This window comes from Schistocerca piceifrons, chromosome X (assembly GCF_021461385.2).
Source record: "Schistocerca piceifrons isolate TAMUIC-IGC-003096 chromosome X, iqSchPice1.1, whole genome shotgun sequence".
Lineage (NCBI taxonomy): Eukaryota > Metazoa > Arthropoda > Insecta > Orthoptera > Acrididae > Schistocerca > Schistocerca piceifrons.
The window spans coordinates 316,148,175-316,165,861 of NC_060149.1; the positions used below are offsets into that span (position 1 = coordinate 316,148,175).

At 42.7% G+C, this 17,687-nt stretch overlaps 1 protein-coding gene across 1 annotated transcript in view; it reads left to right on the forward strand.

Annotated features, from left to right (window-relative positions):
* LOC124722779 (myrosinase 1-like) overlaps positions 1-17,687 on the forward strand; it is a 251,244-nt gene that overhangs the window by 18,867 nt on the left and 214,690 nt on the right. Inside the window, exon 3 of the mRNA XM_047247914.1 lies at positions 15,578-15,712. Coding sequence (XP_047103870.1) covers positions 15,578-15,712 — 135 coding nt within the window. The remainder of the gene's footprint in view (positions 1-15,577; positions 15,713-17,687) is intronic.

Genomic DNA, 17,687 nt, shown 5'->3' on the forward strand with positions numbered 1-17,687 from the left:
CACAGTCAAACACCTCGCTGCACAACTAGAAGTCTCTGTTGATAGTGTTGACACATTAGTCCATTAGTTGACCGCTAGATTCCTCGACGCCTAACAGAAAAACATGAAGGATCGTCTGTGCGGAATTGCTTGCGCTTTACTATCGTGAGAGTGACAATTTTTTGTCGAACATCGTCACGGGCGATGATACATGGCTTCGTCACTTCGAACCGGAAACAAAACGGTAATCCGTGGAGTGGCGCCACACCACCTCTCCTCCGAAGGAAAATTTCAAACCGCGCCCTCGGCCGGTACAATCATCTGTCTGGCCCAATGAAGATTATACTCCGCGGGAAGCAGTATGGTGGATAATGGGGAGATTATTGATGCTGCAAGGCGTTAGATCCGACGTCGGGGTAGAGTAGTATCACGCGAGCATACAGGCCCTATCAGCAGGGTGGCATAAGACTGTCGCATTGAGCCGAGATCATGTTGGAAAACAGGGTGTGGGGAATAATATGGTATATTGGAATCCTGTGTCATACCAACCCGCTTTCAGAAAAAAAAAAAATGTGTTGCATTACTTATTTAGCGCACCTCGCAATGACGGCACTTTGAACAGTGGACGTTACATTTCAGATGTGTTACGACCCGTGGCTCTACCCTTCATTCGATCCCTGCGAAACCCTACGTTTCAGCAGTATAATGCACGACCGCATGTTGCAGGTCCTGTACGGGCCTTTCTGGATACAGAAAATGTTCGACTGTTGCCCTGGCCAACACATTCTCCAGATTTCTCACCAACAGAAAATGTCTGGTCAATGGTGGCCGAGCAACTGGCTCGTCACAATACGCCAGTCACTACTCTTGATGAACTGTGGTATCGTGTTGAAGTTGCATTTGCAACTGTACCTGTACACGCCATACCAGTAGTGTACAATGCAATATCATTCATTGTTCGCAAAGTTTTTGACAACCTTCATACAGAAGCTACCATTTTCATTACAAGTCGAATGGCGAAGATGATCACAGGCTGCAGCTGTGGCTAGATGGCCCTATTAAAACACGATTATCTACTTTGAAATAGTATGGCACCTGAACTGCTGTATTGGTTGTGTTAGCCACACCCGGCTCTCTTCCCTATAATTATTTCATTCGTGTCAGCTTTCTCACCCCTTCGCTCTCATTTAAATTACTGTCTCATTCATTTTCACTTGAAACTGCCTCGCTCACTAATTCCTCCCGCTTTCATTTAAATTGTCCTCTGTTCCATTTACGACATTCTCATAGCATAATATAGCCTCACCAGCAGCTGCTTATGTGTCCTTTGTCACTTCACTTATATTATTCGTAGTTTTTGCTTTATTAAATATTTTCTCACATTTGTTAAAAGTTCGACTCCTTACCTCATAAAACTAAACTTAACTTTTGAAGCAGCGTTCGTTTAATCGAAAAACTGATCGCCGTCATCCTCCATTTTTGGTGCTCTAAAAGTATACATGCTTTCAGGAAAAATATAAGTGTGGGTTCCTCTTTCTTTTTGCAAATCCTGTTAATAAGAGTTTTAAGAAGCGTAAGCAATTTCTCATTATGAGAAAAAACTTGCAATACGGACAATATAATGTTTGGACTTAACTTTCACCCTCAACTCTTGCCATAAAGGTATTTGTATTTTCACATTTTCAAGAAAATAAGAGCCAATTATTGCTGCTGGTACTGCTGAGCTGAAATGTGGTGGAACAAGGAGCGTAGCATGACATGAATTTACGTTTTGGTAAAAGAAGTGGAAGTAATGAACTCTTGGTGTATTCGGTTTGCATTCCTCATTGATTCAATGTCTATGACAGCACATCTGCATAGAAGTGTTGATGGATTATCTTAATAAAGATTTGGCCCTACAATCGTCGTGAAATAAATACCTACAACAATAATTGTTTTACATGAATTCTGCATCATGTAATGCAGCAGCTATCTCCGCCACCAATTATGGGAAAAGGGGGGCATCTCTCCACTGAATTATTTGCTCAATCAATGATAATAGATTGTGGATAGAGGGAAAAAGTTTGGATAGGTAGAACATTTTCCGTTAGAGTACTCACCATGCAACGGTTGAATATGGTCATTAACAGCGGTATTGTTATCTTGGGAGAGTTCGTCCTTGTTAGGTAACAACATTTTTACCATAGGATGCATTTGAGCACTATAAATGTGCACATAACTCTTTACGAGTAATATGTTCTTAGAGAAAAAAAAAGGCGACGAATAAGTATCTTGGGTTTACTGCTATTTGTGAAATCGGATCTCGTGTTGGACATAAAGTAAAACGAGATGTATAACATCGTCTTAGTATCTGACAGAGTACCGACCGCGGTGGTGAAGTAATGAACTCTTTGTGTATTCGGTTTGGACTGTTCATAAATTACACTGAGGTGATAAAAGTCATGAGATAGTGATATGCAAACATACAGATGGCGGCTGTACGGCGTACACTTGGTATAAAAGGGAAGTGTACTGACGGATCTGTCATTTGTACTCAAGTGATTCATGCGAAAACGTTTCCCACATAGTTTTGGCCGCACGACAGAGATCAACAAAAATGGTTCAAATGGCTCTGAGCACTATGCGACTTAACTTCTGAGGTCATCAGTCCCCTACAACTTAGAACTAGTTAAACCTAACTAACCTAAGGACATCACACACATTCATGCCCGATGCAGGATTCGAACCTGCGACCGTAGCGGTCGCGCGGTTCGAGACTGTAGCGCCTAGAACCGCTCGGCCACCTCGACCGGCGGAGATTAATAGAAATTGAATGTGGAATGGTAGTTGGAGCTACACGCATGGGACATTCCATTTCGGAAATCGTTAAGGAAATCAATATTCCGAGATCCACAGTATCAAGAGTTCCTCAGGAATGTCAAATGTCAAGCATTACGTCTCATTGTGATGATGTGACAAACTTCCAGGGATCATGTAGAAGGGTAAAAATATCAACTTGAGGTAGTAACGACAGTTTCGAAATTTATAAGCGAAAGTTGTGCTAACTTCCAACACTGTAATACATTTGTCGGTAGTGTTGTTGCTATGATTGTAGGGTAGGCAACTTTCAGACGTGGTACTATGGACCAAGAAAGAAAAAATTCTCCCGTAAATACGGACTCTAAAATTCATACCTTAATAGCTTTGAGCATTTGTTCACCTTCGATACTGTGAAACACATCTCTTCTACTGCGAGGACAATACAGTGATCAAGCGCCTTCATTTAACGACCGAGAGCAGCGGCGATTGCCTAGAGTTGTCAGTGTTAACTGACAAGCAATACTGTGTGAAATAACCGCAAAACTAATGTGGGAATTACGACGAACGTTTCGTTTAGGAAAGTGCTTCGAAGTTCGGCGTTAATGGGCTATGGCAGCAGACGGCCGAGGCAAGTCCGTCAACCGCACGCCGTCGCCTGTAGCGCATCTCCTGGCTGTGTGATAATATCGTTTGGACCCTACACGATTGGAAAACCGTGGCCTGGTCAGATGAATCCTGATTTCAGTGGGTAAGAACTGATGGTAGTGCTCGAGTGTGGTGCAGGCCTCACGAGGGCATGGACCCAAGTTGTCAACAAGGAGGCACTGTGGAAGATGGTGGTGGTTCCGTAATGGTGTGGCTATATTTACGTGGTATGGACTGGGTCCTCTGGTCCAACTGAACCGATCGTTGACTGGAAATGGTTATGTTCGGTTACTAGGAGAAAACAACAATGGAATTTTTATGGTTTACAATGAGCAATGGCACCGGGCCACAATTGTTCACGATTGGTTTGAAGAACATTATGGACAATTCGATCGAATGATTTGGTCATACAGATCGTCCGACATGAGTCCCACTGAACATTTATGGGACATAATCGGAAGGTCAGTTCGTGCACAAAATCCTGCACCGGAATCGAGCGAGGTGGCGCAGTGGTTAGCACACTGGATTCGCATTCGGGACGACGACAGCTCAAACCCGCATCCGGCCATCCTGATTTAGGTTTTCTGTGATTTCCCTAAATCGCTTCAGGCAAATGCCGGGATGGTTCCTTTGCATGGGCACGGCCGACTTCCTTCCCCATCCTTCCCTATCCCGATGAGATCGATTACCTCGCTGTTTGGGGAGCTCCCTCAAACGAACCAAGCAATCCTACACCAGCAACACTCAGAATCATGGACTGCAATAGAGACACCATGGCTCGATATTTCTACAAGCGATTTCCAACAACTTGTTGAGCCAATGCCACGACGGGCTACCGAAATACTCCGGGCAAAAGGAGTTCCGACACGATATTAAGAGGTATCCCATGACCTTTTGTCACCTCACTGTGAGTAGCGTGTGTTCTTTCACTGCATGAGTAAAGATCTCTTTCGTAAACCAAAGTATCACTGGAAAATGCACTCCGGTAGATACAGAGTTTTCAGCCTGCGACCGAGCTGCACAACGTCCACGACCACATTGTTATCTCACCAATCCAACAACGGTGACGACGGCGACTACGACGACAACAACAACAACAACAACAACAACACTAGGTTGAAATCACCTACACTCATAATGGTGACATTACTACGTCCTATATTTAGGACATATACACTTTGTTCGTTTTGTCTTTTTTTGGGCCATACTACAACATATGAAAGTTGCCTACCCTACGATCTTAGCAACAACGGTATCGGTACATGTATTCCACTGACAAAGGTAACAGAACGATTTTCGATTGTAGCTTTCGACTACGTCGTTTCAGGGCCAGGGTCCCTTACTTCAAATTCATACATTTAACCTTCACCATCATCCCTGAAAGTATGTAACATAATAGCGCAATCGTTCTCTAGATACGACTATTATCTACCTGTAAGCTTTGATGTGCACCTATATTATTACCAAATGCATACAGTTTACTTTTTCTTTCCGACACTACACGGAAGTGAAAAAAAAGTCATGGGATAGCAATATGCACACATACAGATGGCGGTAGTATCACGTACACAAGATATAAAAGGGCAGTGCACTGGCTGATTGGTCATTTTACTCAAGTGATTCATGTGAAAAGGTTTGCGACGTAATTATCGCCGCAGGAAGGGAGTTAACAGAATTTCAATATGGAATGGTAGTTGGTGCTAAACGAATCGTATATATTATTTCGGAAATCGTTAGGGAATTCAACATTTCGAGATTAACATTGTCAAGAGCTTGCCGAGAATACCAAATTTTAAGCATTACCTCTCACCACGGACAAAGCAGTGGCAGGTGGCCTTCACTTAACGACCGAGAACAGCGGTGTTCGCGTAGAGGTGTCACTCCTAACGGAAAAGCATCACTGGCTGAAATAATCTCCGAGATTAATGTACGACGTACGACGAACGTATACAGTAAGACAGTCTGGCGAAATTTGGCCTTAATGGGTTATGGCAGCAGACGACCGAAGCGAGTGCCTTTGCTAACAGCACAACATCGCGTGCGGACCCTCTAATGGGATGATGACCATATCAGTTCGAACATTTATGAGACATAATCGAGAGATCAGTTCTTGCACAAAATCCTGTACCGGCATCACTTTCGAAATTATGGACGGCTATAGAGACATCATGGCTCAATATGTTTGCAGGGGAGTTCCAACGACTTAGTGAGTCCACGCCACGTCTAGTTGATGCACTACTCAGGCGGAAGGAGATCCGACACGATATTAAAGAGGCATACCATGACTTCTGTCACCTTAGTGTAAATATAACATCATTTACTCCTCCCTTCCTTATGTATCCTTGAGCTTTATCTGTTTGCACAAGTTACAGGAAAATAAATGCTGTATACATTTGTAGTCAAAGAATCTGTGAAATCGTTTCAATGACATGCCGGTTTCTTACTAGATGTTGCGTACACACTTGACCTGCAGATGGTACCATCCTTTTTATCGTATTCTTCACTGTTCAAAAACAGTAAAACTGATGCCTAACTGTCCGAAGAAGCCGAAGGATGCCGTCGATACACCTGGAAACTCAAGAGTTATAAGAAGCGCATGCCTTAGCCACATGGTTAGTGATTAGTTTGAAAGGAACAGAACACAGCTGCTAGATGAAGCACGTTTGAAATAACATCCCCATTTGTCTGATCTAAAAGTAATGACAGGACTGAATTCGCAATGCTTGTAAATGTCGTGCTGTGTTTGTAAATCTGTATAGGCTAACTTATCCCCATTTTTAAAAAAAAAAATGAATTTCGTACTGCAATTGTCACAAATATCGAAATGAAGGGACAAGCGGACGAGAGTAGTAGCTCCTGATTTAAGTGGCCAGTGTTTAGAAATATCGAAGTAAGGCCAAGAATTTCCACTGGCTTGGAAGCCAGCGAAACTCTTCCCCACGTTTTAAATGTTTCGTACAACGTAATATTTAAGCTATGCTGAAGCAACCTTGCCGTTTATGATTGTGAAAGCGGTTCAGGGAATTTCAGAGACTGAAATCTGAAAGTGCTCAAGTCAGTCAGTAATAATAACGCTGGAGCCAAGAAACTACTCTGATCACTGGGAATGGCAGACAAGTTGTGAAGTTTCGGCTGGACCATCGACATACCCCTGTGGATGTCAGGAAGATCTTTACCGATAAACATAACTCTCTCCATATCAAAGGATGAAAATAACGCTTCAGTTGCAAATTTCTTTTGTTATCACGACCTGTTTTGAGCTCTCATAAGCCCATCATCAGGTGTCGCAACTGTGCTGTGGCCCCCGTGCGCCGCGGTGGACGTGTACTAGGCGCGGTGTGCTACCTATGAGCGTACGTCACGTAAATTTAATTCCAGTTGTTGCACAACGAATAACTTAATGAATTTAATTTATTAAATAGGGATGGCCCTAATATACGTGGAACCTGTGTGCTGTGACGTACAAGATGATAAAAATAGGGAGTTCATCAAATTACTGAATAGCCGCCCGGGGTGGCCGAGCTGTTCTAGGCGCTTCAGTCAAGAACCGCGCGACCGCTATGGTCGCAGGTTCGAATCCTGCCTCGGGCATGGATGTGTGTGATGTCCTCAGGTCAGTTAGGTTTAATTAGTTCTACGCTCTAGGGGACTGATGACCTCAGATGCTAAGTCCCATAGTGCTCAGAGCCATTTGAACCATTTTTGAAATTACTGAATTAACCAAGTGTAAAATCCCTGTTATTACAACTCACTGTAGACTCCAAGCTAACTACAAGTGCACAAAGACAGGAAACTGTTACGTTCATTAAGTATTAACATATATTTTAATGGAATTAAAATAACAGCTCCTTGGCGAAGATCGGGTAACGTGTTTGAGGTGACCACAACACAACATTTTGGGGAATAATTAAGATTACAGAAGTCGCACAGTGACTGCCGAATGTTAATTAGAGAGGGAAAAAATAACTACAGAAAGAATCATGCAGGCACCCAAAATCTTGAATGAATACATGTTGAGGTCGGGAGAGCTAATAAACTTACTTGCATTTAAAATGTGAAAACCGTAACGCCAGTCTGAAATCTTCGTGTACGTTCTAAAGCTCGGTTTGTGAACGCTGCAATTCCTCACCATACTTAGAGTTATCGGTACCCACGAGTGGCCGCTGTGGTGGCTGAACGTTCTAAATCTTACGGCCTGCACCGAAGGCTCCTCTCCCTCAGATTCTAGATAGAAATCCCGCTCTCGATTGTAACGTTCCCTGGTGAGTCTCGCGGCTGGTCCCGGCGGAGGTTCGAGTCCTCCCTCGGGCATGGATGTGTGTCTTTGTCCTTAGGATAATTTAGGTTAAGTAGTGTGTAAGCTTAGGGACTGATGACCTTAGCAGTGAAGTCCCATAAGATTTCACACACATTTGAGCATTTTTGGCGAGTCTCGGATGGAAGAAATTTCTGCAGAGCACTCCTAGCCACAAGCATAGTTTTTACTCCATCCCCTTAAGCCTTGTTCATGATTTTGCTCATCAATGACAGTGATTCTTCCGAGTGGAGACCAATCAGATCCATTCTAACAATGCAACTGACTCCCTTCCATACCAGATTTTAATATAATTAACCAACTATGGAGGTTTTCTTGTGCTGCAGCTCAGAAACAGGCAACGTCTGACTCTCATCATCTGCCTTGTTTCGCGTTTCAGCCAACTAGGCCGTCTCCATGTATACACAAGCGATTTACATTATCCAATGGTAGCTGCTCTTACTATTTCTTAGCAGTGTCAACAACAATTCAGTTAGCTTGGCGCCAGCTCGCGGATGTGGGTGCCGTGTTCTTAAGCGCAAAACAGCCGGATGGCCTCGTCTCTAACTCCACTTTAAAGATCTTACCGTCTCACCATCGTGGACCTAGCGTTTCCCAGAATATGTGCTTCAGGAAGGGGATAGGACAGACCAATACTGCAATCCCCATCATTTTCATCTCACAATGCATCTCTTTGAAGCCAGTGGACTCCCCGTGTTAAAAACACTACGCAATAGCTTTCCGTCGTTTAGGTCGCAAAAACAGACGGCGCCTCTCCAGCAGAACTTAGGCCGCATGCAATGTACTACTCCCGGATCCTATCTGGCTTCTCCTTCCCATGCCATAGTGACGGTGTCAGTCCTTGGAAGAGGACTGTGGCCCCTCTAATGGCCGAACACTGACTCACTCTCCCCATGTTCTGTGGCCTCACCTCAACATGTAGTCGGCGGGATTCCCAACTACACATTTAAAAATTCCTCCGGAATGAGTAATTAGTATGGAAATTTGGTATTTATATGTAGCACTAACTGGTGTTAACCTTAACCATACTTTAATTTCATTTCTAACTGGGAACTGATTTGGATTGGCCGGGGTTATTAATATAATGGAATCTGATTATGGTACATGGTAGTTTTGACAAGAACTGTAGCGTAACAAGAAGTGTTAATTACCTCCTTATAAGGCGACTTCCTGATGTCAACCCTGGAAGCCATAGAGAGGGCGTGACAAGTTCGCTAGTCTAAGGTTTTCACTCAATTTCTTTCTAAGATTGTCGTAGAGAAACCATATACTGTTGCGCCCAATTCAAATGACATCTTCCAGGGTGTCATAATTTGTAATAAGTAACGACGCATCACATTGATGGTAAGAATCCCCTCCACGCCATAAATTTAGAGCACCAAGTCTTATTAGGAAAGATGCGGTAAAAAAATGGTTCTTAGCTGTGTGTAGCCTTTTTCGATCTACTGTCCGTTCGTAATAGCTGTGTTTGGGCATACGACGGTTGGGATCACGTTCTGCCCCATTAGCATCCCTCATAAATCCGTCAGACATATATCGTGATGAAGCTTTGCCACACAGAACATGCCACGCCACTGGCCACTTCTGCACTTTTATCTGTTTTGAAACACTTCTATAAGCAAAGTAGAAATGCAAGTTAAGATTTATTTATGCTATGAAATAAGTTGGTGGTGTCTTCCTTGTTTAGTTTCTCAGATTTTAGTAAAGACCCGAACTGTGTTTTCACTTTTAATTTCAGTGTATTTTGTGTGTGATTTATGTGACTGCAGGCTTTCTCGGTGTATTCCTGTGATGAAATCTTCTCGGGTGAACAGCCGAGCAGTGGCGTCGTCTTGTAGCAACGTTTCGGGGAGTTTTGACATGACGACGCCACCGCTCTGCGGATCACGCGACAAAAATTCACCATTACTTTTATCTACATTCAGAAACACTTCAGCTCTCCATGCAAGCATGGGCAAAGCTAACAAAAGGTTGTGATGGCTCTGTCGACGCCATCATTTCTCTTGGTCAATCTAGAATCCAGATATTATAGAGAAATATCAGGGTACATTACATCCGTCAAATATTGACCTTCCTACTTCCAAAACTGGAAAACTATAATACCTAAGATAAAAATACGGTCTTGGTTGAGGTTTTTATTATCAAATTTCAGTGATGCGTTTCGCCTGTGGTAGGCACCTCCTGATTATCTACAATGCAAAAATTGCAAAAGTAGGTATGAGGTTCAAATGGTTCAAATGGCTCTGAGCACTATGGGACTTAACATCTCAGGTCATCAGTCCCCTAGAACTTAGAACTACTTAAACCTAACTAACCTAAGGACATCACACACATCCATGCCCGAGGCAGGATTCGAACCTGCGACCGTAGCAGTCCCGCGGTTCCAGACTGCAGCGCCGAGAACCGCACGGCCACCGCGGCCGGCTAGGCATGAGGAAGCGTTCTGATAGCATCCTTTGAAAAAACTTAGTCAACGGGAAAAGTTATTATGCCACCTTACATAAACTGGTCACGACACATGCCATCCATAAAATTATTACACGATGCGAATACATCGGCAGAATGCGATTGGGAAGTTGAAAATTCCCAACCATGTAAAGTGCGTTCCCGAAAAGAACCGGAACGATGGAAAAATGCTGTGGAAAAAATTTAAGGCTTGATAAACTCGAAGATACAATTAGTTTTGATAAGGGCGGCTTAGGAGACTGTGAAAATCAGTACTGAAAAATCCTTTAATTATCTTACTCTTTGCGATGCGTTCAGGACGCCGCACGAGTTAGAAACAGATGCACAGCACAGTTTAAAAGATCGGGAGCACAACATGTATGAATAGCCCGGCTGACAAAAAAAGAATGAGGAAAAGTATGGGAATCGGACCTCGAGTGCAAGTAGTGTTGTAGAATCAGACAGGTGACACTGGCTATTCTATACATTATCACTGTGCAGGACCGAATTAATATACACAACATAAATTGCCTTATAAAACCCAGTGTTCATAGTTTCTAAAATGACAGCCCAAAAAATAAGAGTTACGTTAACCGGCATCTGTCCGATATATACCTTATGAAAAGATCATCATAAATATAAAAAAAATGAGAGTTAAATTCTGCTTTAAAGATAAAGGACTCAAAAAAATAAGAAAAGAGATACCAGCGTACTTCACAGAAATGAGGCTAAATTTCTTTAAGAAGGAACATCATCATATCAAAAAATGATTGGTTTTTGATGATAGGCTGACCATTCAGGAGGCCATCAGCACCAAAACGTGCATTTAGCGATCGCAAATTCCTCAAGTAAATCGAGTTTCCGTCTCTTATGGGCAAAATGCAACATTTGCAAATTATTGATAGTAGGCAGCAATGGCCAGATGCACTTAAGTGTTCTGCTGATGATGAGTGTTGTTTTATCTGCAGCCTTTTTGTGAGAAGGTGTTCCTGAATCGTGGTTTTAAATATACTTCCCGTTTTTCTAACATATTTAGCGCTGCACTGGGTATATTCTAATACCTAATGTCCCGACTTATCATAAATACCTGTCTGTGCCTGTTCATTATGAAGTTGATGTCGTAAATTGATACCATCATCGAAAGCTATAGGCACGTCTGTACGCCAGAACAGGTTGGCTAGGTCATAAGACATGTTGCCTAGGAACTGTCGTGATTTATAACTTTAGTTACGTTCTGTATATGAATGCAATGGGCAATGTAAAGACCAGCCAACGCCATCTGTCTGATTCTACCGCACTACTTCCACTCGCGGCCCGATTACTATATTTTTCCGCATTCTATGTTTGTCAGCGGGGCCGCACATAGATGTGCTCCCGCTACATGAAGCTCTGCTTTGCGCCTGTTCCTAACTTGCGCAGCGTCCTATATGCACGGCGAAGAGTAAATTAATTAAAGGATTTTTCGGTATTAATTTTCCCGGTCTCCTAAGCCACCCTATTCAAATATAATTATCTCTTCCAGTTTATCAAACCTTAAGAATTATCTCTGCAGTTTTTCATCTTTCCGGCCCTTTCTTTTCAAGAACGCACAAGATAGGCATTGGGGATTTTCAACTTTCTGATACCCCAATCGCATTTTACCAATCTATACGCCTCGTGCAATCATTTAATGTACGGCCTGCACCGTGACCGGTTTTGTGCCGCGCCTGTCACGGTCCAGGGCGCCTTGTCACGGTCCGCGCGGCTACCCCCGTCGAAGGTTCAAGTCCACCCTCGGGCATGGGTGTGTGTGTTGTCCTTAGTGTAGGTTAGAGTAAGTAGTGCGTAAAGCTTATGCGCCGCTGACCTCAGCAGTTACGACAAATTTTCCAAATTCCAGTTTTTGTAAGTTTGCATAAATCTTTTCGGGTAGAGTAAGTTTTTGCACAATATGAGATCAGGATGCTACCTTATAACTATTTTTGGATTTTTTTGCATTGCAGATAATCATAAAATGCCTACCACAGGCGAAACGCATAACAGAAATTTGAAAATAAAAACCTCCGCAAACAAGACTGAATTTTTATCGCAAACCGTACACTGATCGCTGTACCGGTGACAATGATGATGATGATGTATGTTTATGGTGTGCTCAACTGCGCGGTCATCAGCGCCCGTACGAAGTCCCGATTTCTCACAGCCCATTTTTTCTGTAGACAGTCCAATCTAGCCACTGTCACGAATGATGATAAAATGATGAGGACAACACAAACACCCACTCCTCTGGCAGAGAAAATCCCCAACCTGGCCGGAAATCGAACCTGGGACCCCTTGATTCAGAGGTCTAGCCACTGGACCACAAGCTGCGGACGGCGGCAACGAGGAAATGGAACATCTTATAAACTGCGACCCTCATTCGGCGACAACAGATACCGGTACAATGAAGAGTCAAATGATAACGGGACAGATGAGAAAAAGTACACTACTGGCCATTAAAATTGTTACACCAAGAAGAAATGTAGATGATAAACGGGTATTCATTGTAGAAATATATTATACTAGAACTGACATGTGATTACATTTTCACGCGGTTTGGGTGCACAGATCCTGAAAAATCCGTACCCAGAACAATCACCTCTGGCCGTAATAACGGCGTTGATACGCGTGGGCATTGAGTCAAACAGAGCTTGGATGGCGTGTACAGGTACAGCTGCCCATGAGGCTTCAACACGATACCACAGTTCATCAAGAGTAGTGACTGTCGTATTGTGACGAGCCAGTTGCTCGGCCACCATTGACCAGACGTTTTCATTTGGTGAGATATCCGGAGAATGTGCTGGCAAGACAGCAGTCGAACATTTTCTGTGTCCAGAAAGGCCCGTACAGGACCTGCAACATGCGGTCGTGCATTATCCTGCTGAAATGTAGGGCTTCGCAGGGATCGAATGAAGGGTAGAGCCACGGGTCGTAATACATCTGAAATGTAACGTCCACTGTTCAAAATGCCGTCAATACGAACAAGAGGTGACCGAGACGTGGCACCCCATACCATCACGCCGGGTGATACGCCAGTATGGCGATGACGAATACACGCTTCCAATGTGCGTTCACCGCGAGGTCGCCAAACACGGATGCGACCATCATGATGCTATAAACAGAAACTGGATTCATCCGAAAAAATGTAACTGCAGCCATGGCCTCCGAGCTGAAAGTCCATATTCTGCTAACAGTCATTGGATCTCGACCAACGCGAGCAGCAATGTCGCGATACGATAAACCGCAATCGCGATAGGCTATAATCCGACCTTTATCAAAGTTGGAAACGTGATGGTACGCATTCCTCCTCCTTACACGAGGCATCACAAAAACGTTTCACCAGGCAACGCCGGTCAACTGCTGTTTGTGTATGAGAAATCGGTTGGAAACTTTCCTCATGTCCGCACGTTGTAGGTGTCGCCACCGGCGCCAACCTTGTGTGAATGCTCTGAGAAGCTAATCATGTGCATATCGCAGCATCTTCTTCCTGTCGGTTAAATTTCGCGTCTGTAGCACGTCCTCTTCGTGGTGTAGTAATTTTAATGGCCTGGAGTGTAAGTAAACTGTTTACTATTTCAAAAGTAATCGCCATAGCTGTTGATACATTTATCCCACTGTGAGAGGAGACGCTCACTGTCTTCATGGAGAAATGTTTGCTGTTGCCTACGGATCAGTGATTGGACACAGGCGTGACCCCTTTGTCAGAAGCAAATGGACTGCCACTAATGTTTTTCTTCAGTTCTCTAAAACTATCGAAGTCCTGTGGGGAGAGATAGGGACTATGTGGAAGACCTATAAAGACCTTCCAGCAAAATGTCTGCAGCGTAGTCGAAAGTCCCTGGCAGCATGTGGGCGGGTATTATCTTGCACCAAATGATCCCATCCGTCAACATTCCTCAGCGTGTGGACTTGAATGTGAAATTCAGTTTTTGCAAAGTGTCCACGTAACACTGCGCGTAAGTTGTGGCACCGTGTTCCAGGATGTCAATGAGCGCGGATCCTTGCACTCAAACAAGAAGGGTGGCTGCTGTTTTGACTACGATTCAGAAATTTCGCTGGGAAGCCGTTACACAAACTCTATACAGTTCCAATCTCTCGCCATGCGATTTCCATCGTTTTGGGGCACTGAACAAAGACATTCGCGGTCGGCGACTTATTTCGGAAGAAGAGGTGCAGGCCTGCGTACAACTATGGCTCCGTAGGCAATTGCAAATCTTTTTCCTTGAAGGCATTGGCCGTTTTGTAATACAGTAGGGTATATATATTGACATTAATGGCGATTACTTTTGAAATAATTAACAGTTTACTTACTTTTTCCATCTGTCTCGTTTCATTTAACTGCTCCTTATACAACGTGAAACTGCAACAAATTTACTCTAGGGCCTCTAATTAGCATCAAAAATTGTGAAAACGGATTTACAATTTAGCAAATTATCAGTTGTAAAGTATCATGGTTGGTTTTGGAGGAGGGGAACAAATTGCGAGGTCGTCGATCCCATCAGGATCAGGGAAGGCTGGGGAAGGAAGTCGGCTGTGCCCTTTCAGAGGGACCATCCCGGCATTTGCCTGATGCGATTTAGGGACCTCACAGAAAACTTAATTAAGACCAGTCGGACACGCGTTTGAACCGTCGTCCTCCCGAATGCGAGTGGAGTGTTCTAACCACTGCAGCACCTCGCTCGGTGGCTTTAATCTTTCCTGTGATACGTTAACCGCTGAGTGGACATTTAAAAGAGGGTTTAAATAGCTAAGGGCGGTGAACGATAATGTGAACCGCAAGCCAGTAAAATTGCTGTTATGTGTGCTAAAAATTTTAAAAACTCTTTTATCCCAGATGAGGCACAGCGCTGCGTTTACGTGAAATTTCTGTTCCAAATTGTACAAAGCGGCTTACTTTCAATTTGCACTACACGCTTTATATCGAATGAGGCTATTAAGAATAATAAATTACGGACCACTTGTACGTAATGGTGAAACCTTAGGTACAGAAGACGTGGATTCTTATTAATAACGAGCAAAAAATGGAAGTGCTGGAGTGGAATTAACTTGAATTTCTCGGCACGTAACATGGCCCGAAACGTCATGACCACACGTAGAGCGATATTACGCGGTTGGAAACCATAAGGCATCCGCTGCATTAGTATGTCGCGAAAAACATCCATTCGCAGAAAAATATCTGAGGTAGAAGTATATGGCCCCTATAGTGGCCGACGTTTTACTGTGTTCTTGTTAGCAACATATGTAGAATCTAAGATATATACGAATTAATTCACAAATTAAACGACAAAGAAATTGGTTGAAGGAACGTATGAAATGAACAATATTTGTAGCCGACCGTTACAACCCCATGTGCGTTATAATTATTATTTTTGTTTCTAGGCAAAGATGTATCGCTTCTCCATCTCATGGTCAAGGATACTTCCAAATGGAACAATAACTTCAATCAACCAAAAAGGAATCGATTATTATAGAAAACTTATAGCCGAACTTTTGGAGAACGACATCCAGCCGATGGTAAGTCACATAAAAGTTAGCAGTCGTTACAAAACGTTTATACGGCAGATATCTTGCATGTAATAGACAGCCACATAATGCCTATCATGTCTTTCATTAATTTCACTTATCTGAGTTGGTTTAGCAGTGGTATAATTACTACGTCTTTGCGACCAGAATTCCAACAAGGCAGTCACCGCTCCCTGCGCCTAATGACCTCATACATTTATCATTACACCCATATTAAACCAAGCGGAATTCCGCTTCCCTTATGAGTGCGATGAAGTCAAAAGAAAGAAGTAACAGGGGATTCAATACACTGCACTCCTCTTCTTATGCACAGAGCAAAACTTTCTCTTCAGAGATTAATTTGCTTTTTCCCTGTTCTCTTATCTTTTTCAATCTCTCTCTCGTGTTCTGTTAAGGTGTTTCGGCCTCTTTCTATTTTCTGACTCAAGTACTAACGTTGTGTTCTCACCAACCCTTGTCTACAGATGACTCGATAAATGCATTTAGCCCATTTCGCATTGGTTTTATCGGTATTTCAACACCGATTGTATTTAAACAACATTAATTATTCTAAAGACTTTTTCAGCAACTATGTTTTTGCTTCCTTTCCACTTGAATGTCTGCTGCTCCGCTAATTTCAGTTACCTCGAATTTAAATATTTTTAGTTTCTTCCGGAAACTTTCAAAGTTCGGAATAAATGCTTGTGCATTTTATAAAAATTGTAAAACGTAAAGATTCAGGTTGCTTATGAAAAATTATTGTTGCTATCGTAAACAGAATTTTTTGCTGCAACTCATACATATCAAGCTAAAAACTTATTATCATATGAGACAAATATTATTAAAAGCAGCAGCTGCAGGTAGAAAGTTTATCAGTAATTTTCTGAAAAGTATTTCCCTTTTCACTGTCTGAATATCCTTCCCAACGTAATCCAGGATGAAATAATTTGAATAAGCAATGTTATTCTAAGATATCATACCGAGCAAAGTGACGTGATGGCTAAGATAGCGCACTAGATTCACTTTTGATATCCTCTTCCTCCCATCCGTCGTTTTCCTCGATGTCTTAAGATAAGTTTCAGGATGGTTTTTTCAACAATGCTAAGTAATATTTGCATCCCTGTTACAGCCCAAGTAAGCACGAGTTGACGTCTTTGCAGTAGGATGTTACACTCTAACCTCCTATGTGTTCATGATGGACTAGGTGACAAATATGTTAGAGTCACCCTTTCCCTGAACGTTCAGTAAATTCCAGATCTAACTCAAGTACTCCACAGAAGGTATCTCGTGAGTAATGCGGTTCATATGCGATTCATTTAATTCGTAAATGCTGTATCCCTAAGAAGCATCTTGATAAAAACGATGGTCGACGTTTTGCTCTGACTACGTTTCTCTCCAATTCATTTGCGGAGACAATTCAGTACTCCAAAGCAAGCTGTGCACTCGTGTACCATATTAATGCAATGGAACTGAAAAAAGTTTATACTTTCTGAGTGTGGCTTTTTCTCTAATACTTTCATACTCCTTCCAGCGAAAAAAATACGATACGCAGTGAGTTAGCACGTTGCTAATCTCGCTGAGTGTCGTACGTGTTAATTAAATCAGAGAGGAAAAGATAATTCAAGGTAATAAATTCTTCCGTTGCTGCTTTGCAGAATAACTTTATTATTATAAATGGGAATTGTGAAACTATGGATGTTCTGTATTATTAATTTATTTACTTAACAGGACTTTGGCGTACGAGGCCATTATCAGCCTTGTGATGGACCTGTAGATCGAACCCGTATGCATTTCATGTGCTTCATTAACGACATTCTGGAGCATTGAGAAATTGTTGCAGCCTGTCAACACTGTATACTAATTATAAAAAGTCTTTGTGTGTAGTTGTCTGATCTATTAGCAACAAATAAATGCTTTATTTCTATACCTTAGTTACGTGGCCTTCAGGCTGCTCTAAACTCGTGTTGTGTACATATCTCTTTGCCGT